The sequence below is a fragment of the Trachemys scripta genome, chromosome 2 (genome assembly GCF_013100865.1).
Source record: "Trachemys scripta elegans isolate TJP31775 chromosome 2, CAS_Tse_1.0, whole genome shotgun sequence".
Classification (NCBI taxonomy): Eukaryota; Metazoa; Chordata; order Testudines; family Emydidae; genus Trachemys; species Trachemys scripta.
In genome coordinates this window covers 203660399-203684132 of record NC_048299.1, presented here as the reverse complement: position 1 = coordinate 203684132, position 23734 = coordinate 203660399, and the positions used below count along the sequence as shown (strand labels likewise).

Here is a 23734-nt window from a genome sequence, read left to right as displayed (position 1 = left end):
AAAATATTGCTTAATGGGATTATGCGCACAAAGCCTAGTTTCCTATTTATAATACCATCTCAATGAGTCAAACACAAGCTGGACCTTTACCTGTGCCAGCACTGATTGCACAATTTAATGAGAAATAGTAAACAAACAAACAAAAACTCTGTACAGGGCATGAACTCTTGTTGCAAATACATTATCTGCACAAAGGATGTCAAGTAGGCAATTAATCAAATAATACTCTTTCCAAAAGATAATTTGTGTTCTTTTGCCTTCTATAAGTGTCCCTCTTCTCTATAAGTATAAAAGCTACATGATTGTAGCGCAGATTTTTGGTTACTCCTATTTTTCAATCCATTATGAAATTATATCCATGTATGTGAGTAATTGTTTAAAAGTAAAAGGACAAAAGGCATATTCTGCAGGCATTATTACACCATATAAAGGATTGTGTTCAGTAATGCAGTGGGACTTTATTTACCTCTCACCCACACTTCACTTCACCAAAGTTACTCCTGATTTATACCAACATGGGGGTAAAATGAGGCCTATTATATGGATTATTTAGCTAAAACAATTTGTCTGTGGAGAAGGGAGGGGAGAGAAACTTAACACTTTTTTCCAATTAGATATCCCATATATATCCACAAACTTGCCACCCTTTATTGTAGGGTAGCTCATTAGAAAAGTTACTTGGCATCTGAACTGGGATTAATAATGTTTCAGCAGTCTCAGAGTCAAAAATTGGTTTTAGCAGCTAGCAAGCCTTATCAGCTGTGCCTAGTTACCTACTAATGTAACAAATGTCCCTGCTTGTAAGGTACAAGGTCAAAATGCAGTGTGAATATGCAGCACTGTTTGAAGTAAAATAAATAAAAAACTTACAGTAACAACTCTGGTCCTGCCAACATGCTCCAAGAAATTCTGCAGAGCTGTTCAGACTCCAATAGTGTCGTTAGGAAAATGTCAACAAGAAAAATCTGATGGCAAAATATGCCATGTGCCAGCAATCAGGCTTCATTATTGAGAGCAAGTATCAGCAAAAAGACTAAAGAGAGGCTTCTGGCAGAGGGACAAAGAATTTGTACACTGATCCCTGGATTTTACCACCTGTTGTCTACATGCCAAATGCATTCACACAGCAATGAATTGCTCTTCTAGCTGCACTCAGCACTGAAGTTGAAAGGAAAATGATATTGGACAACTTGGTCCTGACACCAGTGTAATAGGCTGTACAAGTTCAATAAAATAAAATGGGAGATGCTAATAGACTGTCATCTCAATTACTTTTGCCAGGGTTATAAAAAGAATTTGGAGATTTCCTCCCTCTTGGGTATTTTCTGGTAATTGCTGTTTCTAAACTTCCAATTTTCTGTCTGTAACAGCCTTTATTTTCTCTTAAAAACAAAACAGGCTAATTTTTTTTTTAAAAAAAGCTGCTAACTAGAAAAAGTAAAACAATTTTTTCAACAGCATTTTCTTTCCTGATCTTGATTCCTTGCAGTCTGAGGAAATTCTTTCTAAACTTATCATTGTTGCCTCAAATTAGAGGAAAAGCTCAACATAAATATTTCCCCTACAATGTACAGTGAAACTCAATTTGCCTGCTTTATTTTCACAAGTTCGGGTCTAAACAAGAATGAACTTTTTCTGGCTCTGAAAGGAGCGAATTTTATGTGGTGCCTTCATTCTCTGAGTATGTCCTTTACAACAAGTAATGAGCTTGTGTTTGTGTAGACAAAACGCAATGGTCACACTGCACTCAAATACTATAGCTAGTATCTGCTTTTGATATGGTAAAAATTATTTTAGGGCCTAATCTTTTTGGCATTGGCTAGCCATGCGGTGAGCTAAAACTTTAACAGAAAAGCAGAACTGTTCGTTTTTTCACCAAAATGTCTTTTTCATCCAATTGCTGCATCCTTTTGATTCCTAGGTTATAAGCTGTCTGAGGCAGGGGACTGTCTTCTTGGCTATTTGTTTATTCAGTGTGTGGCATAATGGGGCCCTAACCCTTGATTGGGGTTCCAAGATGTTACCATAAATAAATAATAGGTAAAACATTTTCAGAGAGGAGTGTGAATTTTAGTTAACGTTATCCTTGAAAAACAAACTTCTTTTCAGTGGTCTACAGAATACATCATCACAAACACTTACATCTAATATATTGCTGCGTTATAAAGTCTATTTCATGTTAACCATCCCAAAAGAGTACACAAATAAAGACAAGTTTAAAACCTAAACCAAAAGCAGTTAACTTGGGAACAAAGACGAGGTTCACAACAGACATTACTTGCAGGAAAAGAAAAAAAAAATCTCTTTGGTTGATACAACACTAGCAAACATCAATGTATTTGCCAATCTTGGTCCCCACTAACCCCCACTTCGGACTAAGGTACGCAAATTCAGCTACGAATTCGAAGTACCTTAGTCCGAACTTACTGCGGGTCCAGACGCAGCAGGGAGGCTCCCCCGTCGATGCCGCATACTCCTCTCGCCGAGCTGGAGTACCGGCGTCGACGGCGAGCACTTCCGGGATCGATCCAGGATCGATTTATCGCGTCTAAACCAGACGCGATAAATCGATCCCAGAACATCGATTGCCTGCCACCGGACCCTCCCGTAAGTGTAGACATACCCTCAGTTTACATCTGACTGGAGAAAAGGGATTAAAAAGTAAATAAATGAGTGTTAGTAAAACAGAAGTGGCTGGAAGGGAGGCAGTACTGTAATTTGCCACACTTGGAAACCTGTATCTTCATCTTTCTTGAAGATCTTTGGTTTTGACTAAATGAGAGAATTCTGCCTTATGTGCTCCTTGAATATATAAAAATATTGTCTATAGAGGCAGAATTTTGCCTGACCACTTAATTCCCTTTTCCCCCTGAAAGTGAAGTTTGATATACTTTACCAGAGCTAAAAACCCAACAAGAACAGAGACCATTATTTTCCATGTTCTACATGTTTTTTCTTCTATAAGTTGCAGACAAGATTCAAATTGTGCTGGGTTCAAGGACAAGCCTTCATGTCAGTCAAAACTGTCTACTGACACCAGCATCATGTGATCCAAAAATTCCTGAATTTTCTTTCCTGTTTCATCCTTCACAACAATCCCATAGGAAGAACTTCTTTCTCATGAAAGACTGGAACAATGAGATTCTATTTAAATTCACACTATCATACTATCAAATGAAAATGTGAAGAGTAATGTCTGGACTATTAAAAATAGATGCACGATACTCTAATCTGACAGGCAAAAGCCAAGGTCTCCTTTCAGCATCTGTTAAAGCGCTCCACTGGGGAAGAAGACAACCAGTGACTTCCATTAGAAAATACCGAAGGTAAATGATTTGTACCCACACTCATGAGACAAAATCCAGAAGTGAATCTAAAATAATAATAAATAAATACGAATAAAGGAGGTCTAAGATGGTGTAACTTAGTCCTTCAGGTCCCCACAACATGGAACTCAGACTCTCCCTAGACTCAAAAGACCTGATTCTCTGTGCCCTGCACTACATGTAGTCATGTATGTGATGTTGGCAGACCAGGTGCCAGCTCATGTCAAGGCCTCAGGTCTTACTGGACACTGACAAATGCATACCTGGAAACCTGGCCGGTTCATCTGTATGTTATTGCTATAATAGATGTTAAATTGATAAGAATATGTTCAGACCTGACTAAATGCTTGTAGGATGCTACATGTATTGATCTCACTTATGTCTGTAGCCCCTGGTATAAAGTTGTATTGAGTTTCCACTGTAAACTTCTGTGTAACTCAAACAGCAGAGAAGCCTTCTCTAATACAAATGCTATCTTCCTACAGAAGATGTTAAGTCCTTCCCAATGAGAAGACCTTTGAAACCAAACATGCCTTTGAGACATCAAAAGAAAAAAGTATTAATTGCACTTCTCAACCCCCTCCAGGAAAGGGAGACCTACACATGAATTCATCCCATCAGCTTGGACTCTAGGGTGAAGGGGATTGAAAAACCCTGACCAGGAGAACCTAGGTTCTTTTTGCTGCTTGGGCTCCAAAGGGGCAAGAATCACTAAGCATAAGCAAAAGACCTCCAGCGGTTTTGCCTGCATTAGCCCTAAAAGACATATGGAATTTGCTTATACAAGTTTCTATTCTCTTTTGGAATCCAAGACTGTCACTCATTTGTGTATGGGTTACCTGCTTTAAACTTGTAAATAACTTTTCCCCTTTTCCTAGTTAATAAATCTTTAGTTTATTACATGATTGACTACAAGCCTTGTCCCAGAGAGATCTGGGTGCAACTGACCTGGGGCAAGTGACTGGTCCTTTGGGACTGGAGTAACCTGACTATTGTTGTGACCTTTTGGTATAAAGGAGCCGTCTATCTCAAAGACCAGCTTGCTTGGGTGGTAAGATAGACCAGAGTGCCCAGACTGTGACTTCATGTTAAGGCTGTTACGGTGCATTAGGAGTTCACACTTGGTTGGTGAAATCGAATTATAGAACATAAAACCAGTTTGGGGTTTGTGCCCTACCCTGAGGTTGGCACTCATGCTCATGAGTTACTCCAGACAGTGTGACAACGTACACCAGTGAAAATGGGTGTAAAATACTGTCACTTTGCACTGATGCAAATGCCTACATAATGTGCCGGGCAACAGAGAATCAGGCCAAGTGGGCTTGATTCTTCACTCCTTTGCACCTCGTGCAGTCCCGGATACTTGCACAAAGCAAGTAAAAACCTTTTCCAATGAGAATTTTTCCCCGTTTGCTGCCTTACTCTGCTTAATTTTGAACATGAGTAAATGTCTACACAAAGAGCCAGGTCCAAATTAATTTATCAGCATGTAACTTACATCTCTACTTCCCCCTTGTGACATTCTGTACACCCAAAGCAACACCCTGGCACCCCCATACTTACCATGGTGATACAATTATGATATGAAGTATTCTTTATGGTGTATCATTCTAAAAGTCTTGATCTGTTGAACACTGATATGCTTTCATTGTATGTGAAGTTATGAAGTTTTTCTATGTGTTACCAAAATATGCTGTAAAGTTGGAAACACCAACAACCAGTCTTTCAGGTACAACAATGGGGCAGCCAGAAATGGATGATGGCCCATTAAGGGGAATACTCACAAGGATTACCCCAGGAACTGTATGCAATGGAAACTTCTCAGAGATAACATGTACACAATGGATGCTGTTTGACTCATGTCACAGCAAAAGATCTTTCCAGCAAGCTGGAAGAAGGTATAAAAGGGGAAGTGACATCATCATTTGTCCTCCCTCCCCCCACACAACTCAACACCTGGAAACACATCTGGAGAAAAAGACTGAATTGAAGAGGTGGTCCCAGGCTGAAGAGATTTCCAGCCTGTGTATGAAAGATCTGTGACCTGCTCGTATTGTCTATCAGGGTGAGACACTGCTTGATTCAAATCCTGTCTAGGTAATAGAACTCAGCTTGCATTTTTGCTTTCTTAGGTAATCCACTTTATGAATAGATTTTAAGTGCTTGATCTGTATGCTTACTATCTTTCTGTAGTTAATAAATCTGTTTTATATTTTTACCTAAAACAGTGTGTTGCTTGAAGTGCATGGAAAATCTGCTCAGTGAACAAAAACTGGTGCACGTCCTCTACACATTCAGGGAGGGGCGGACTGGGTAATAAACTTGCACTGGTCAGGCTTCTGACCAGGGCAAGATGGTACAGCTCTGGGGTCCTAGGCTGGGGAGAATTGGTTGGAGCCTCTCTAGTGTTGGTTCATGAGTGGCTGGCAAAAGTATTCCTGTAACTCAGCAGGGTGTGTCCCTGCCTGTGGATGGCTGTGAGAGTGCAGGATCTGGAAGGGTTTGCAGCTTGTTACAGCATCACAGTGTGAGAGGGAGCCCAGGTTGGTAAGACAGAGGGCTCAGTGGTACCCCAGTTCCAGGTTGCACCCTAGGGAACCCATCACACTCCTCCAGTGTGTAAATTACCCCAGCTTTAAACTGTCTTACACATCAGAAAGTTAATGCAAGTAGATCTATGGAAATCAAACCTTTACCACCATACACATCACCTCAAAATTTGGCTCACAAAATTCTTGAAATCATAATTTTAAAGACCTACTGATATAAATATTTTTTCCCTTCTGAAAATTCTCAGATATATAGGCTAGCACAGAAGTCATTACAGCATACAGGGCCAGCCTATTCCCTGTTTTTAACAAGAATTTTGCTGTTGATTTCAATGAGCGCAGGATCAAGCTTACGTCATCACCATTAGCTACTCACGTATGAAATTCCAGTTACATTATGGGATGGCAAGTGGATAAGTGGGTGCAGAAAAGATGTCTGTTGGTTTAGGATGGGATTTTCAGAGATACTTGGGGTGTTAGGTGTGCCCAAATTGTGGGTTCCTAAGTCCGATAGATTCCAACCTTAATTGCTCCCCTTCCTTGATATCTTTGCCTTGATAATACAAAGTGCACTCCTAATTAGGAGAAGGGTGGGAAAGTGACAGCAAATAATCACTACCAGCATTTTGCCTACAGCTGGAAATGAAGATTTGAGGGGTCAGGAAGTCTGTCAAGAGCTACATCTTTTCTAAAGCCTAAGTAAACAGGAAACAACCTAAGTGAGAGTTGAAATAGTCTTAGGCATGGTACAAAATAAACTACCTCAATTACAAACTCACTGCTGATACATGAAAAATACCCTAATCCTCAAATCTTGTCATATCCCTTTATACAAAAAGATATTCAAGATATGCAGTCTTTTAGGAGGCCTGAAATATTACCTACTGCAGCTTTAAAAAGCAGGCCAAATTCTAGTCTCATTTACATCTGAGCCAGGTATACGTATTTTCATACTGTCCTGGTCTATGCAACAGAGAGTTGCTGGTAAGGCTTCTTCCATCGCGCCATTACCCCAAAAGCACTACATTTAAATTTCACTTATGATCCTGAGTGACTTTATTTTTAAAAAATGGTATGGGTTCCTCCCTGAACACTAGCATGTGCCCCAATATATAGACCACAGTCCTGCAACCTGATCCAAATGAGAGCCCCCACACATGCATGGGGATCCTCGTGGATGCAGGCAGCAAGTTGAACAGTAGCTCTTTGAACCCCACAGGAAGAATAATATTTCTTATAAATGTCAATATATTGTATGCAATAACAACACACAAAGAGTATTTGTCCATCTGCATCATGCTTACAATCTTAACTCAAAACACAAGGTTAGTAAATAACAATTTTGTCTTACCATCCTTCACAGTGCCCATTTAAAGGGATGGTCAAAATATATATTTTTATTTTTAAACTTACTCATTAAAACTCCTCCCTCAGTTATACCAGGTCAGTATCTTCACTATATTAAGACTTGTACCCACAGGGATGTAAAAGTATAAATGATAAAATTTGGTCCTCTAATTATGATCCCTAAATTGAAAAAAAACAAAAAAGCCCCTTATCAAAATTTCCCCTTAAATCAAATGTATGCAGACAGTTCATTGTTTGGAAGGTTGTTCATGAGTTCTGTGATGCTGGGAATGGCATTTTAAAACATGAAAGCACTTAATTCAAATGTAAGGTCACAAAGAATTACATGGATTTTTCAAACTTATCTAAGAGAAAGAAAGGTCACTTTGGGATACTTATTATTGTGATTATGCTCTTTGAGACAGCCTGAGAGGCCATTAACAATTTCCATTTCTATATCAGGTTTTTCTTAATCATTCATACATCCCTTCCAGAATGAGACTGAAGTACTGTTCAAATACAAACCTGGTTTTTGCTTTATGTGAGTAAATCTGGCAGAATTAAGGGGCTCGAAAGACACTCAATAGTCATCTGAGCTACTTTTTAAAAACATACCTGTGCCTTTGTTAGGAATTTTAACATAAGCTCTTTCTAGGTTATTAACAGCAAACAATAAGCCTCTCATATCTTTAATATCTGGCTCATTAGCACACATTTTGGACTCACCTATAGAGTTCTTTATCCCATACTCCTCACTGCAGCATCTGAAGACCATTCCTCTATTGTCTCCCTACTCTGTTGGGAAAGTATCTTATTGCTCTATGTTGTCTAATTATTCTCAGCACTTCTAGGGAAAATGAAGTTTTTTCATTTTCTAGCTACCAGTTCTGCAAACTTCACCTGAGCTCTGAAAGTGAAACTGGGTTATTTCCTTCCATGCATCAATACAAGAAAAAAGATTCTGCAGACCAAACTGTGTATGCCCTTTGTCAGACTATACTCTCAATGGCACATGAGCAACTCTGTTGCTGAGTGGGTTTACACAGGTGTAAATGATTTAAAATTAGTAAATTAGTTTGCAGATGGTGTGCCTGCAGAAATCAAATGCAGCTTATTTTCCCTTAGCTATGTTGGGTTTCCAGGACTAACATAAGTAAAAAGTAAATTATTTTTGGCATTTAAGTAAGCAGATATGACTAAAAATGTATGGGAAGCAAAGCTGGTGAGTAGCTTTTCAAAACAGAATTTCAATTTACCTTTTGTTTTACATTTATGTTCTTTACCGCACCTTCTTAGAAGTGGGTGATATAGGGTGGGATAAGGACAATACCCTCTATATGCCTCCAACTGGTGTAGATTGGTTTTGGGGGTGAGGAGAAACAGGAGCCTCTTGGTCTCCCCCTCCCCCCTCAAACACACACACAATGGATCAGGTGTACAGGATGGAGCAGGGGACACCATCTGGATGGCTTAGCCTGCGTACTGTGGGATTCATGAACAATCTGTACCTTCCAGATGCACAGTATCTCCCAGAGCTCCTCAGAGTGGTGAGACTCTGCATTGCCCTCTACTTAGGCCTGTGCCTAATAAGCCCAACCAAAATAAGCAGGTACATCACATGTAACCCATTGTAGCATGGTGGCCATAATTGTGCTGTTTGTGCACTAAAAATGCCATGGTGAGAACACAGGAACTTTTATACTGTCCTAATGTAATGTGTGATTTAACCCGTTACTTCAACAGTGAGCACACCGAGGGAAGGCTGTTCTGATGCTCTAAGTATCCCTGCAGAGAAAAGAATTTGGGGATATGTCCCATACTAACATGACTGCAAGCTGCACATACAAATTGGAGGGTGGCTGGAACCTACTGCTGTTCACAGGCAGGTGATGTAAACTGAGTTGTACAACTAAGTATAAAAAACTTCCTAGTATTCTATGTCCTATTTGCAGGTTAGTGAAGGAGAAAGAATGGCTAAATAACTTTGCCCGTCTCCATTTTTTTCAAGTATCTTATGTCATGACCAAAGTGGCAGGCAAGGCAATAGAAATGAGTAAAATGTCGTCCTACAGATTTTCCTCTGTTATGTAAAATCTAAAGTTTTCTTTATTAATGTTTTTAGCTCTTTTGTATATGAAAACAGCCTTCAAACTGAAAATCTATGCACTACTGTCTTGAATGTTCCTCTTATTTATCCTAACAGTGTTCATTTGAAAGCCTACTCTTTTGAAATAGTCTTTGATTTAGGAAGTATTAGGAGTTTTACAAACTACTAGCATACAACCATCAAAATGCAATATTAACAATTTTAAAAATGACTTTATCGTTCTTTATTTAGAGTCTTAACTTGGAACAATACAGGCACCAAGTTTTTCTATTTGGCAGGGTATTCTCAGGCAAGGCCCCAATCCTGCAACGACTTACCTGTGTGCTTAACTCTACACAAGGGAGCACTACCATGTGTGTAACATTAAGCACAAAGGTAAGTCTGCAGGATATGGGCCTTAAGAGACGAATCTTCTTACACCACCAAAGACATGTTTAGGAAAGCCTATTTTTAAGATGTAGAGGATGAATCTCAAAAGATTTGGAGACTGAGACCCATTCAGATAATCACACAATGATTAAGATGTTTATCCAAAGTGCAAGTTTATAAAATTAAGTGGCCAAAGTTGTAACAACAGGGTGGAAGAGAAAAATGCAAGTCGCATAGTCTTGACCCATGCTAGTAGTACCTGTTTTACACTCGAACATGTCTGGTTTTCTTTAACTGCACCTGTTGTTAGGTTTCAGAGTAGCAGCCATGTTGGTCTGTATCCACAAAAATAACAGGAGTACTTGTGGCATCTTAGAGACGTGGGCTGTAGCCTACGAAAGCTTATGCTCAAATAAATGTTAGTCTCTAAGGGTATGTCTAGACTACCCGCCGATACGGCGGGTAGCGATTGATTTATCGGGGATCGATATCACGTCTCATTAAGACGCGATATATTGATCCCCGAACATGCTCCCCGTCGATTCCGGAACTCCATCGGAGCGAGTGATGATAGCGGAGTCGACAGGGGAGCCGCGGCTGTCGATCCCGCCCCGTGAGGACCCAAGGTAAATCAATCTAAGATACTTCAACTTCAGCTACACTATTCACGTAGCTGAAGTTGCGTATCTTAGATCGATTTCCCCCCCCCCAGTGTAGACCAGTCCTAAGGTGCCACAAGTACTCCTGTTCTTTTTGCATCTGTTGTATTACTAGCCCTGATCTTGTGGAATTCCCACTTGCTTCAGTGGGAGCTCTAAGCAATGGGCACTTGCAAGACTGGACCAAATTCTACGCTTGGATACATAATGCATATCTATGATTAATTCCACTGGTATCAGTGTAATTGAGCATAGCATCTGGCCCACTGTATGTAATGACATGTCTGTCATGGGATCGGTTGGTGTGTGTACAAATTTCAGTATGACAGTTAAATGCAGGGGTGTAAGATTAAATTTGACTTAGTCTCTTAGTCCTTACTCAGGTAAAGTCCCACTTATTTCCAGCTGAAGTCAAAGAAGTCAAGACTTGGCTGACTTGTTAAAATCTTAGTTTGAAATACTTCACCTCTTCCACTCTGACTTCCTATGGCCAGATTTCTCACTGCTCTGGAAAAAGATCAGATATAATCCAATTTGAGTATTATTTCCTAGAAACAAGGCACTCTCTGGATTATAGAGGATTATTAACTTTTTAGAAAGGGAAAATTGTGAATTTCATGTATATTTTAGCAAATAGTAAAGATATTAGGGTATATTCTCAACTAGAGTGAGCGAGTTTTAAAAATCATCCTCATCTGTAACTCTTTTGATGTTGTCAGTTTAAGACAACAGTTCTTAAACTGTGGTCAATGGAGAGCTGACTGGCCCCATGGTACTAGCCATTCTTCATTTCCAGCTGTTTCTACCAAACTCCAGGCTCTTCATTGCAAAGAAGCATCTGGAAACAAGGAGAACCAGCCTAGCTGCTGCTAAGAGGAGGGCAAAGAGGAACTTCACCAGTGGGAATGGAAGCACCAGACGCAAGCTACATATGCAAACCTGTCAAAGCTTCTTTAATTATCCCTCCCTTCCCCTAATACCTCTCATACTTTCACACACATACTAATCCTTGATATGCTAAGTAATTATATGGGATAGCCACAAACTTTCAGAGAGTTGAGGCTGGAGGTTAAAGGTTTACAGTTACCTGAGAACGTAGGTATACAGTATAAACACAGCTCCTGCCAAGTCCCTGCTGTTACACTTTTGTCAGCTAACGAACACATACTTGAGTAGTTCTACCAAATACCAACATTGTTTGATCAACAATGCTTCTATCAGATTCTTATGTATTCTAAATAGGGCTGTCAATTAATTGCAGTTAACTGACACAATTAACTCAAAAAAAATTAATTGTGATTAAATGCAGTTTTAATCACACTGTTAAACAATAGAATACCAATTGAAATTTATTAAATATTTTGGATGTTTTTCTACATTTTCATATATATTGTATTCTGTGTTGTAATTGAAATCAAAGTGTATATTTTTATTACAAATATTTGCACTGTAAAAATGGTAAACAAAGGAAATGGTATTTTTCAGTTCACCTCATACAAGTACTGTAGTGCAATCATGAAAGTGCAACTTACAAATGTAGAACTGTTTTGTTTTTGAGTGCAGTTATGTAAAAAAAAAAAAAAAAAAAATCTAAAATTGTAGAGCCTACAAGTCCTACTTCTTGTTCAGCCAATCACTAAGACAAACAAGTTTGTTTACATTTACAGGAGATAATGCTGCCCTCTTCTTATTTACAATGGCACCAGAAAGTGAGAACAGGCATTTGCATTGCACTTTTGTAGCTGGCATTGCAAGGTATTGTAGCTGGCATTGCAAGGTATTTACATGCCAGATATGCTAAATATTCATATGCCCCTTCATGCTTCAGCCACCATTCCAGAAGACATGCTTCCATGCTGATGATGCTTAAAAAAAAAAAAAAAAAAGCGTTAATTAAATTTGTGACACAATTATCTCCCAAGGAGTTCAATGTCCTCTGCTCTGTTTTACCTGCATTCTGCCATATATTTCATGTTATAGCAGTCTCAGATGATGACCCAGCACATGTTGTTCATTTTAAGAACACTTTCACTGCGGATTTGACAAAATGCAAAGAAGGTACAAGTGTGAGATTTCTAAAGATAGCTACAGCACTCGACCCAAGATTTAAGAATCTGAAGTGCCTTCCAAAATCTGAGAGGGACGAGGTGTGGAGCATGCTTTCAGAAGTCTTTAAAACAGCAATACTCTGATGCGGAAACTACAGAAACCGATCCACCAAAAGAGAAAAATCAACCTTCTGCTGGAGGCATTTGACTCAGATAATGAAAATGAACATGCGTCAGTCTGCACTGCTTTGGACTGTTATCGAGCAGAACCCGTCATCAGCATGGACACATGTCCCCTGGAATGGTGGTTGAAGCATGAAGGGACATATGACTCTAGCACATCTGGCATGTAAATATCTTGCAATGCCAGCTACAACGGTGTCGTGTGAACTCCTGTTCTCACTTTCAGATGACATTGTAAACAAGCGGGCAGCATTATCTCCTGCAAATGTAAACAAATTTGTTTGTCTGAGCGATTGGTTGAACAAGAAATAGGACTGCGTGGACTTGTAGGCTCTAAAATTTTACATTGTTTTATTTTTGAATGCTGTTTTTTGTACATAATTCTACATTTGTAAGTTCAACTTTCATGACAGAGATTTCACTACAGTATTTCTATGGATGAGGGGAAAGCAGTGGATGTGTTATTCCTTGACTTTAGCAAAGCTTTTGATATGGTCTCCACAGCATTCTTGCCACCAAGTTAAAGAAGTATGGGCTGGATGAATGGACTGTAAGGTGGATAGAAAGCTGGCTAGATCGTCGGGCTCAACGGGTAGTGATCAATGGCTCCATGTCTAGTTGGCAGCCGGTTTCAAGTGGAGTGCCCCAAAGGTCGGTCCTGGGGCCATTTTAGTTTAATATCTTTATTAATGATCTGGAGGATGGTGTGGACTGCACTCTCAGCAAGTTTACAGGTGACACTAAACTGGGAGGCGTGGTAGATATGCTGGAGGGTAGGGATCAGATACAGAGGGACCTAGACAAATTAGAGGATTGGGCCAAACAAAAACTGATGAGGTTCAACAAGGACAAGTGCAGAGTCCCGCACTTAGGACAGAAGAATCCTATGCACTGCTACAGACTAGGGACCCAATGGCTAGGTAGCAGTTCTGCAGAAAAGGACCTAGGAGTCACAGTGGACGAGAAGCTGGATATGAGTCAACAGTGTGCTCTTGTTGCCAAGAAGGCTAATGGCATTTTGGGCTGTATAAGTAGGGGCATTGCCAGCAGATCAAGGAACGTGATCGTTCCTCTTTATTCGACATTGAGGCCTCATCTGGAGTCCTGTGTCCAGTTTTGGGCCCCACACTACAAGAAGGATGTGGAAATATTGGAAAGAGTCCAGCAGAGGGCAACAAAAATGATTAGGGGTCTGAAGCACATGACTTATGAGGAGAGGCTGAAGGAACTGGGATTGTTTAGTCTCCAGAAGAGAAGACTGAGGGGGGATTTGATAGCTGCTTTCAACTACCTGAAGGGAGGTTCCAAAGAAGATGGAACTCGGCTGTTCTCAGTGGTGGCAGACGACAGAACAAGGAGCAATGGTCTCAAGTTGCAGTGGGGGAGGTCTAGGTTGGATATTAGGAAACACTATTTCACTAGAAGGGTGGTGAAGCACTGGAATGCATTACCTAGGGAGGTGGTGGAATCTCCTTCCTTGGAGGTTTTTAAGGCCCGGCTTGACAAAGCCCTGGCTGGGATGATTTAGTTGGGAATTGGTCCTGCTTTGAGCAGGGGGTTGGACTAGATGACCTCCTGAGGTCCCTTCCAACCCTGATATTCTATGATTCTATTGGGTGAATTGAAAAATACTCTGTTTTTTCAGGGCAAATACTTGTAATCAAAAATAAATATAAAGTGAGCACTATACACTTTGTATTCTGTGTTGTAATTGAAATCAATATATTTGAAAATGTAGAATACCATTTATTTAAATATTTATTTTTGGATGTTTTCTATTATTAACAGTGCAATTAATCATGATTGATTTTTTTTTTAAATCACGTGACAGACCTAATTCTAAATGATCTAGAAATGAATTAATATAAATCCCATGATTTTTTTTTTAATTGATCTGTAATGGCTAAATAAAGAGATCAGTCTGATTTATAATGGCTGCATATTTAAAAATTTTATTAAGATGTTAAAAAAAAAAGTGAATGGCACAGAGTTTAAGCATAGAAGTTTTTGGTTATCAGGGAATAACATACAGACTATCGAGGGTGCAAAGTTTGGTTTAAGATCAGGTGTCATAAGGAATAAATAATCTCCCTGATTGAGGATAAAAGGTTGATGGGTCAAAGTACAGACATTGAGATAGGAGGGTATGAAATTCATAAAGTGGCTATGTTCAGGTGTGGAGTATAATGAGTGGATATGATGATGAGGATGGATTGACCCTCATTTGGTGAGATTTAATGTTCAGGGAGTTTATGGTTCCAGTTCTACTACAATCTGTTCTAGTTCAGTAACTGAGTGTTGTACATTTTTCCTGTCTTTTGTCATTCTTTTGTTTGACAACTGAACCTTATTAAGTGCCCTAATAAAGCCTTGGAATTTGGTGGAGTGGAGCCTTTTCTACAGGATGTGGTTATTTCCCTTAATTTCCAGTCTTTTATCTTATTAGCATTTGTGAAGCTGATATAGTCCGTTACCCCTGCAGTGTATATCAGCTGGGGCATCATAGTTATTATACTAAAATAAACTCTGCTGCTCATTAGTAGAACAGCGCAACTGTTTGACTTGATAGTACTGTTTTGCATAATAAAATGGGAGGGTTTTGCCTAACTCCCCTAGCTGTCCCCTAATATGGAAGGGAAAGGAAGTTACAAAATGTGTATTATGGATGGACTGATTTTTATTTCTCCTAGACTCCTGGATGAAACTCAAATTTATAGACAGCTTTTCAACTGCTATACATCAAAAGAGAATTTCAATTTATGTATACATGGTTGCTGTCTTCAGTCACTTTACATATCATTACTGCCTTCTCTGGCAATGAAAGTCCTCAAGACTAACCTTGGTAGAGAGCAGAGCCATTATGAAATATTCTTCCATTCTGTAGCTCAGCTGAGGCCAGTACCTAAATAGTGACCATCAACTACTTCAGAGGGGTTCTCTAGCAATCATTTATTATAGGGCTCAAACTTCTATATTTAATTGCTCTGGAACTTTCAGAGGTACCTTCCCTGTTCCTGGACTTAGTTTTGTAGCTGCTACAGTGGGATAGGAAGTGTTCCCAGGATTATGGAGACAAGGAAGTGGGGTGACTCCTTCCTGAAAACCCCTGAGGAGGTTTTCAGCCAAAGGTGCAACAAATATTACTTTGCACTTGTATAACACACTTCATCCCAGAGCCTCAAAGCACTTTGCAAATATTTATTTAATCAAACAACTATCCTGTGACATACACAAGTACGATCACCATCTTACAGAGGAGGAAATGGAGGTAAAGGGCCTATGTGAACTCAGCACTACTGAAAATCAGGCTTCACAGAACTTCTCCAAAGATACACAGCAAGTCTATTACAGACCTGGGAACAGACACCAAATTTCCTGTGTCCAAGTCTATGCCTTAACCCCAAGAGCACTGTTCCTTTAAGACCCTGGGGAAATGGAGCCCACTAGAAAATCTACCTTCCCTCAAATGCAGCAATGATAAGTAAGGTGTACTAAGGAGTTATGGGATTCCTTAAAGTAGCGGTTCTCAAACTGTGGGTCAGAACCCCAATGTGAGTCATGACCCCATTTTAATGGGGTTACCAGGGCCAAAATTAGATTGAAGCCCAAGCTCCTCCCCACTTTGGGGCTCGGGACCTCCTCTTCCCCCACTCAGGATGGTGGAGCTTGGGCTCTGACTCTGCCCCCACTCCCACACAGGGTCGTGTAGTAATTTTGTTGTCAGAAGAGGGTCACGGTGCAATGAAGTTTGAGAACCGCTGCAAGGTTCAAGTTAAGTTAATTCAAACCTTCAAGCAAACATGATAGGTTTGGTTCACTGCCACCCCTTTGCAAACTGAACTCCAGGATTCAGCTCCTGAACAGCCCCCTAATGGGTTGTTGCAGCTCTAGCACTCCTTTTTTTTTTTTTTTTTTTTTTTTTTTTTTTTTTTTCGTATCTAAATTTCTACGGATGTTATCCATCTTTTTTTAAGGGACTATTACTCAGTGGAGGCCCAAAATAGGTTCTGTAAATTAAAAATGACCAATGTCATCATTAATAAACATTTTCATATTTTAAACTGTTTTTGTTTGGGTTTTTAAAATATTCCCTCTTCATGACTTTGCTACCAAAAGGTCACAGCACTGTGCTAGTTCATGAGAACCTGAGTGTAAAAGTGACTCCTATCGGCATTGTTCAAACTGAGTGAGCTGGAAGATAAACAATATTGGTGAACTTCAGATAATGAAAAGTAAACTAGATTTTTAATGTTAGAAAACTAATTCAGATAGCTACTAAACCATGAAAATAAATGTGATTTTTCTTTAGTTGGACAATATACCGTCTTGAATTTCAGGCCAGAACTACTTGAGTGTCTCTTTAAATGAACAATGCTCAATTACTTGGCATCTGTTCTATTCTGTTCCTTTTCCAGTATCAGTTGTCCAAGAAGTGATTCCTTACCCTCATCCTACTGTGATGAGAAATGCAAATGTGATGAAAAGTGAAGTTTAAACCCCAAATCTGGTCATTATTGCCAGCAATTCTCAAGAATAACATGCTAGTCTCTTACAATTTGAGCCCCCAAAAAGGGTTCGGTTTTGCCTTTGACTATGAGAGGGCCCTACAGTCTGGCCCAATTACTCCACTGAAATTAACACAACAGAGGGCAACATCACCGAACAAAATATCAATGTTTATTTTTCATAAATAACTATGGAGGTAAATGCTCTAGCTGTAAGGTGAAAAGCAATCACATTTGTTGTTTCAGGAGCAGATTCTACCACCTTTATTCATGTTACTCCATAAACAGGCCCAATGGGACTAACAGAAGAGTGAGGTGTTCTTACATGAGTAAGGGTGGCAGTATCTGGCTCTATATCTCAAATGGTCTACCATTTTTAGCCATCTGTTTAACAGATCATTTAAAATAAATAATACCTTAGGCACCAGGCAAAGTTAATCTGAATTTCAGCATCTATGTGCCAACTTTAAAATCAGGGTTAGAGTTTTTTTCTTGTATACACATAATTATATATCAGCCTCCAAACATCAAGCAGCTCCATGTTCTTGTATAGTTTGTTTCTTGTGAATAAATGTACAGCAGAAACCCAAACCACATTAATGATAACCTTGTTAAATATAAACTAGTATGCAATTATTGAAACTGCTAACACAAACAAAAAAGGCAGGAAACTCTAATTATATGTTCACAATGGCTTCTGGAAACTAATTGAAAACAAAAACATCATATAGCATGTCTTGTATGATATTGTAATAGAAAATGATTTCATGTTACTATATAACAAAGTGCCTGGCTAAGCATAGAGGACTAGTCTTTCAAATGACAGATCAAACTCAAAGTCTGCCACAAGGGGAGAGGGAAGAAGCAAATACAAAGAAATTCTCTGAACACTTTATTTTACTCTCCTCCACTCCTTTCTAATCCCTATACTCTCATCACTGATAAATACTGCCTAATGACTCTCCTTCAGGTGCGCTAATGACTGTCTTGGGGCAATTTCAGCTATTTTTTTTTCTCTGTGTCATCCTCATAGTGGAAGACCATATGCAGAGCTTTTGGCTCTTTCCTCCCTATTAACTGAATAGCAGAAGGTCTCGAACTCTGTCCTTGGGCTTATGTCAGCAATGTGCATGCTTATGATTTATCTGTTATGTAGCTCTCTTGTAAGACTAGGACCTAGTGGATAATTTGTAAGTAGGGATAGTCTAACGGCTGTTCATTGTGCATAATGTATACTTGAGCCCAAAGGCTAATATAAGATCTCTGAAAGGACACCTTATGCACTGTGTGCAAGCTAGAGTACTCAAGTTGATGCTGCTTTATAATTATAGTATCTATTTACCAGATATTTTGAAAGGTGCCCTGTGCATTTTATAATGGCAATATATTCAGTGTGGGCCAAGTTCTGCTCTAGATTACATCTATGCAGTCTCACTATAGTCAGAATGGTTGCACAGGTGTAACTGAAAGGAAAATTTGCCACTAAAGAGCACACAAGTGATACAAAGCTCAGGGCCAAATTTACCAAGCATCCCTCTTATACCAGAGCTTAATTTAGCCCAAGAAGTAGCAACTGCATGAGAAAACACTTCTAACTTCAAATCTGAGTGCACTGCCAGAACCACATAAGCACATGGAGAACTCAGAGAGGGCCAATACCTGATTGGTATTGTATACTGGGTGAGCTGTTGTTCAGATCTCTCTCTCACTCAGCTTTCCAATAATCCACTCTGCTGTTTGTATGCAGAATAAAGTGAAACCTACAAGGTGCCTCATAACCAGTGCTTTTGCAGCATTAAAAACTGAGCTGGTTTATGAAATACGGATCTGTGGGGATTCCCCCTAGCGTAAGAAATCTTGATTGCCTATTAGATTAGATAATGCAGTCTACAAGTCAGATTGAATAAGCGAGTATGCAGCCAACAGACAATTTTTCATTTGCTATATCTCCAACTTTTCCAGGCAAGCAAATATAAAAAGCTGTATGTACTGGGGAGGGAAACAAAACAACCAAGCAGGCACCGAAATGAGAAGGGTAACACTGCAGAACAACAGGGATAAGGGGTTGGCAGGAAGATCAGAGGAGTCCAGTTAGTGACAGATGAGATCTGAAGAAGTCCCATCCAGATCTCTTCAGCCAGGAGGAAGAATCATCAAATATTAGGGTTGGAAGAGACCTCAAAGCAGGACCAATCCCCAACTATATATTTTTTTGCCCCAGATCCCTAAATGGCCCCCTCAAGGATTAAACTCACAATGCTGGATTTAGCAGACTAATGCTCAAACCACTGAGCTATCCATATAGGACCAACATGTGCATGTAATGAAAAATAAGAAGGATCTTTAGGACTCCAGTAAGCCTTTACAAGAGCATTAATACAACTTTCAGAGTATCAGCAGTGTTAGTCTGTATCCGCAAAAAGAACAGGAGTACTTGTGGCNTTATAAGGGTAATTGATCATAAAAGTACTTTAGGCTGCTGTAGAAACAGCCTTTTAAGGGTTAGCTTTAGTAGAAAGATTGGAGTTCTACCAAATGAAAGTTGCCTCAATACTGTATACCCCTGTCCTTGATTTGATCTGAATTGTAGTCATAGCTTTCTGAGGCCCCTTTACAGATGTTGATGCTGAGGTAAGCCCCCAATAAAATAGCTGCTGGTGATGTACCCTATCAAACCCAAGTTTCAGTCTAGTTCTAGTCTTCATCTATAGTTCCTCCTTTGATAAGAGTTCCTCCATTTTTTCAAAAAAGAGATGTTCTGAGCAGTGCTCTGTTACTGTTCAAGAGAAGATTTTCCCCTCACCCCTGTTGTTCTCCTTACTGAATAATAGTTGTATTAATAAAAGGAGTACTTGTGGCTCCTTAGAGACTAACAAATTTATTAGAGCATAAGCTTTCGTGGACTACAGCCCACTTCTTCGGATGCATACGAAGAAGTGGGCTGTCGTCCACGAAAGCTTATGCTCTAATAAATTTGTTAGTCTCTAAGGTGCCACAAGTACTCCTTTTATTAATACAACTATTATTCAGTAAGGAGAACAACAGGGGTGAGGGGAAAATCTTCTCTTGAACAGTAACAGAGCACTGCTCAGAACATCTCTTTTTTGAAAAAATGGAGGAACTCTTATCAAAGGAGGAACTATAGATGAAGACTAGAACTAGACTGAAACTTGGGTTTGATAGGGTACATCACCAGCAGCTATTTTATTGGGGGCTTACCTCAGCATCAACATCTGTAAAGGGGCCTCAGAAAGCTATGACTACAATTCAGATCAAATCAAGGACAGGGGTATACAGTATTGAGGCAACTTTCATTTGGTAGAACTCCAATCTTTCTACTAAAGCTAACCCTTAAAAGGCTGTTTCTACAGCAGCCTAAAGTACTTTTATGATCAATTACCCTTATAAGCTGTTGAAGCATGAGAGTCAAAATCTACTTAGCTAAGTCTTTGGGAAAAATAGAAAGAAGTGAGTGTGACAAATGGGGAATGTAGGAGTGGCAAATTATGCTGGTCTGGAGAAGCACGGGTTCTGCCTCCAGTTTCTTCCCTATCCCACTGTGACACCTAAGCATATTAAGTGAATGATGATTATTGTGTAACTATGGTACATTTATTCCATAATGCATATATACATTTGTACATGGTTGAGTATTCTTAGTAGACATCTTTAGAAATATTTAAGCAAGAGATCAGAGGGGTAGCCGTGTTAGTCTGAATCTGTAAAAAGCAACAGAGGGTCCTGTGGCACCTGTGCCACAGGACCCTCTGTTGCTTTAAGCAAGAGAGATTTTTCTCTTTGGGAGAGTCCATTAAAAGGGCAAACTAATAATCAGTGGCACAAGGTGGTAAGACATTCACCATAAGAAAAAGTGGTGTCTGTAGATAAAGGGCCTGCTTAAGGGGTTAGCAAGTCTCTTTTCTTTCATGTATTTTTGGCCCTCATCCAATCATTGAAGTCAATGGAAAGTGGACTCTGGAGCTGGGTCTTTCAATAGTATTTGTGTCAGCAGTCTGTCTGGAAAGCACTCAGAATGATAGGTTCAGTCCATTGTTACACAAATGAGAAAACAAGGGGGTAAGACTTTGGATTTATTAATAAGAAAACCAAAGTTGCACTAAGTATAAAAAAAGGATATCTGGCAAGAATATACATATGAGTTTAAATCTGAACCACGTTTAGGGTGAAACTTTGAAAAACTTGCCTGCTAATTTACCAGTGAATGCATTAATCAGCATGACCCAGCTAAATCCACAGTACACCTATATAAATATCCACATTCATATACTAAAATAATTATTTGTTCTCTCCATGGTGGCTCCAGCTGATGGGACATAAATTGCCACAACTACACGAAGTTTACCTATTCTGTTGTGGTACTGCAATTTACACCAGTACGACTATCATTATCCCTCACCTTATTGATTCCCAGACACTGTCAAATGATAATATTTAAACTGTTGAGCATCTGCTCAATGTGCATGCTAAAAGAAAATGCTTCAACTCTGAAAATGTTCACGGAGGTTAAAGGAATGATGTTCGCTTAAAGTGAGAACTGTGCAGAACTGTCATGTATGGCTCATTTATTCACCAGGGTTACTACAACACTGCAATTCTTAATCTGTCTATTAGGTAAACAGAATGCTTACACTGGAGGCGGAGGAGGTAAACCTCACCGATCAATATTTCAAAATCTAGATCTGTGTTTGAACCCTACAAACTAACACTGCTACTTGGGAAAGCTTGTTAAAAATGCCAGATTAATGTTAAGAACAGATAAATGCCTGCTACCCATTAATGGAAAAAAGGAGAGGCAATAACTTAGCAGACAGGCCTTTTCTCCTGTCACAGACCCAATGACACCCTAACGATTAACACAGTCTATCAACAGCTATTTTTAACCCTGTATCCGATCTGCTCTCTCTCTAACCTGGCCCCTGCACAGATGTTCACACGCGCCAGGAAACGTGCATTGACGGGTCTCCTGAGCACGGGGCACCAGCCCCTGAAACAAGCACATATTTTAATGGGTAGCAGACAGAACTTCAGCGGGGAAGGGGGCGTTGTATAAACAGAACGATCTTGGCCCAGCTGAAACCAGAACTAATGGGTTTGCCAAGGTGACCTGGACTAAGTTCAAAAGCGCGCAGCCCCCCCGGAGGTTGGGTGTTGCTAACCCTGGTTGGAGTTAGCTCCGGGAGACGGGTCCCCGTCCCCGCTGCCACCTTTAGTGGTCAGTGTCGTCTACCCGCTTGCAAGTGTCACCTAGCGGCCCGCGCGGTGCCCTGTGCACGCCACACCCGGGAACTCGCGCAGGGAGACTCGGGGCAGACAGGGGGGTCGTGCACGGGGCTGGCTTACCGGGATCTCTGCAGCTCCAAGGCGCCGGGGCCGCCCTGCTCCAGGCAGCAGTAGCCCTGCGGGATGGGTCTGGAGAAGGAGACGGGCAGGATTCCCTGAGTGAAGGAGTTGAGGCGGCCCCTGCTGCCGCCGGCCCCCCCGGAGGGGGTCCCCGAGCCCAGGAAGGCGGCTGCCGGCACCTGCACGCTGGCGAAGGCATCCTCCTCCTCTTCCTCCGGCGGCTCCCCAGCCGCTCCCGGGGGGCTCGACAGCCGGCCGCTGCCGCAGTGGCCCCCCGGCTGCTGCGGAGCCGCTGCCGCGGCGGGGGGCTGGAAGGCGCCCAGGCTGTGCCGAGTCCTGGCGCTGCCGGCTGCCGCCTTGGCGGCGCCCCCGCTCTGCTCTGCCCCGCTCTCCTCGTGCGGCAGCGGCGGCCGGCCATCCAGCGAGATGTTGGTGAGGAAGGAGAGCGCTGCCTGCCTGCGCCGGGGGTCCATGCGCTGCGGCGGCGGCTGCGGCTTCCTCAAGCAGGGCTCCAGCGGCGGCTGCTGCAACGTGCTGCTAGCGCTGCCAGGGCTGCTGGTGGCAGCCGCCGCCGCCATTGTCTGTGGCTCGCTCCTTCCCTTCTCCTCCCGCTCCCCCGGGCCGTCGCAGCGGCGAGGCAGCGGCTTTCGGGCAGGCTGCGGAGGAGAAGGGTTAGCAGGCAGGGCGAGGGAGCGGTGGCTTGCCTGGCATGCTTCCCTGCCTCCCTCCCCCTGCCTGTGTGTGCATGGATGGCGCGCTGCCTTTGCCTTGCCTACCTCTCCCCCCCTCTCCTCGGGCAGTGTTAACAGTCGTTATAGGTGCATTCGCCCTGCCATAACACAGCAATCACGTGTGGGGAATAGCGAGCTGGGAAGAAAACAAAAGCCCCAGCCAGCAGCTGGAGGAGGAGGAGGAGGAGGCTGGCTCTAAGTCAGCTCCCTCCTTTCAGCCCTTCTGTTTTTTCCTCCGCCTTGTGTCTGTGCGCTGGGGAGAGGCGGCGGCGGAAGGTGGAGTCTGGGTGTAGTGCCCAGCACATGGTCCTGAGGTGGTTACATAAGTCCGTACAGGCTCCCAGTGGGTAACCCTCAGGCTCCTCTGCCAGGCCATGGCTCCCGAAGAAGGAGCGTGGTCTGCAGAGATGGCTGGTGGACTAGGACGTCCAGAGCCCTCAGTCCCAGTTTAGCCAGCGACTCGCTGGGTGGTCTGGAGCTAGTCCCTTAATCCTTGTGCATTTCATTTCCACACTGTAAACCCTGTCTATTGCACATTCCTCCCAAAGA

General features: G+C 41.4%; 1 protein-coding gene across 2 annotated transcripts in view; it reads right to left on the bottom strand.

Moving 5' to 3' along the window:
• CABLES1 (Cdk5 and Abl enzyme substrate 1) overlaps positions 1–23471 on the bottom strand; it is a 111662-nt gene extending 88191 nt beyond the window's left edge. The window contains exon 1 of one of the 2 annotated variants that reach the window (XM_034762762.1): positions 22455–23471. In XM_034762762.1, coding sequence (XP_034618653.1) covers positions 22455–23032 — 578 coding nt within the window. In that variant the 5' untranslated portion in view covers positions 23033–23471. The remainder of the gene's footprint in view (positions 1–22454) is intronic. The other variant, XM_034762761.1, reaches the window with a different exon arrangement.
• Positions 23472–23734: the final 263 nt, after the last annotated feature.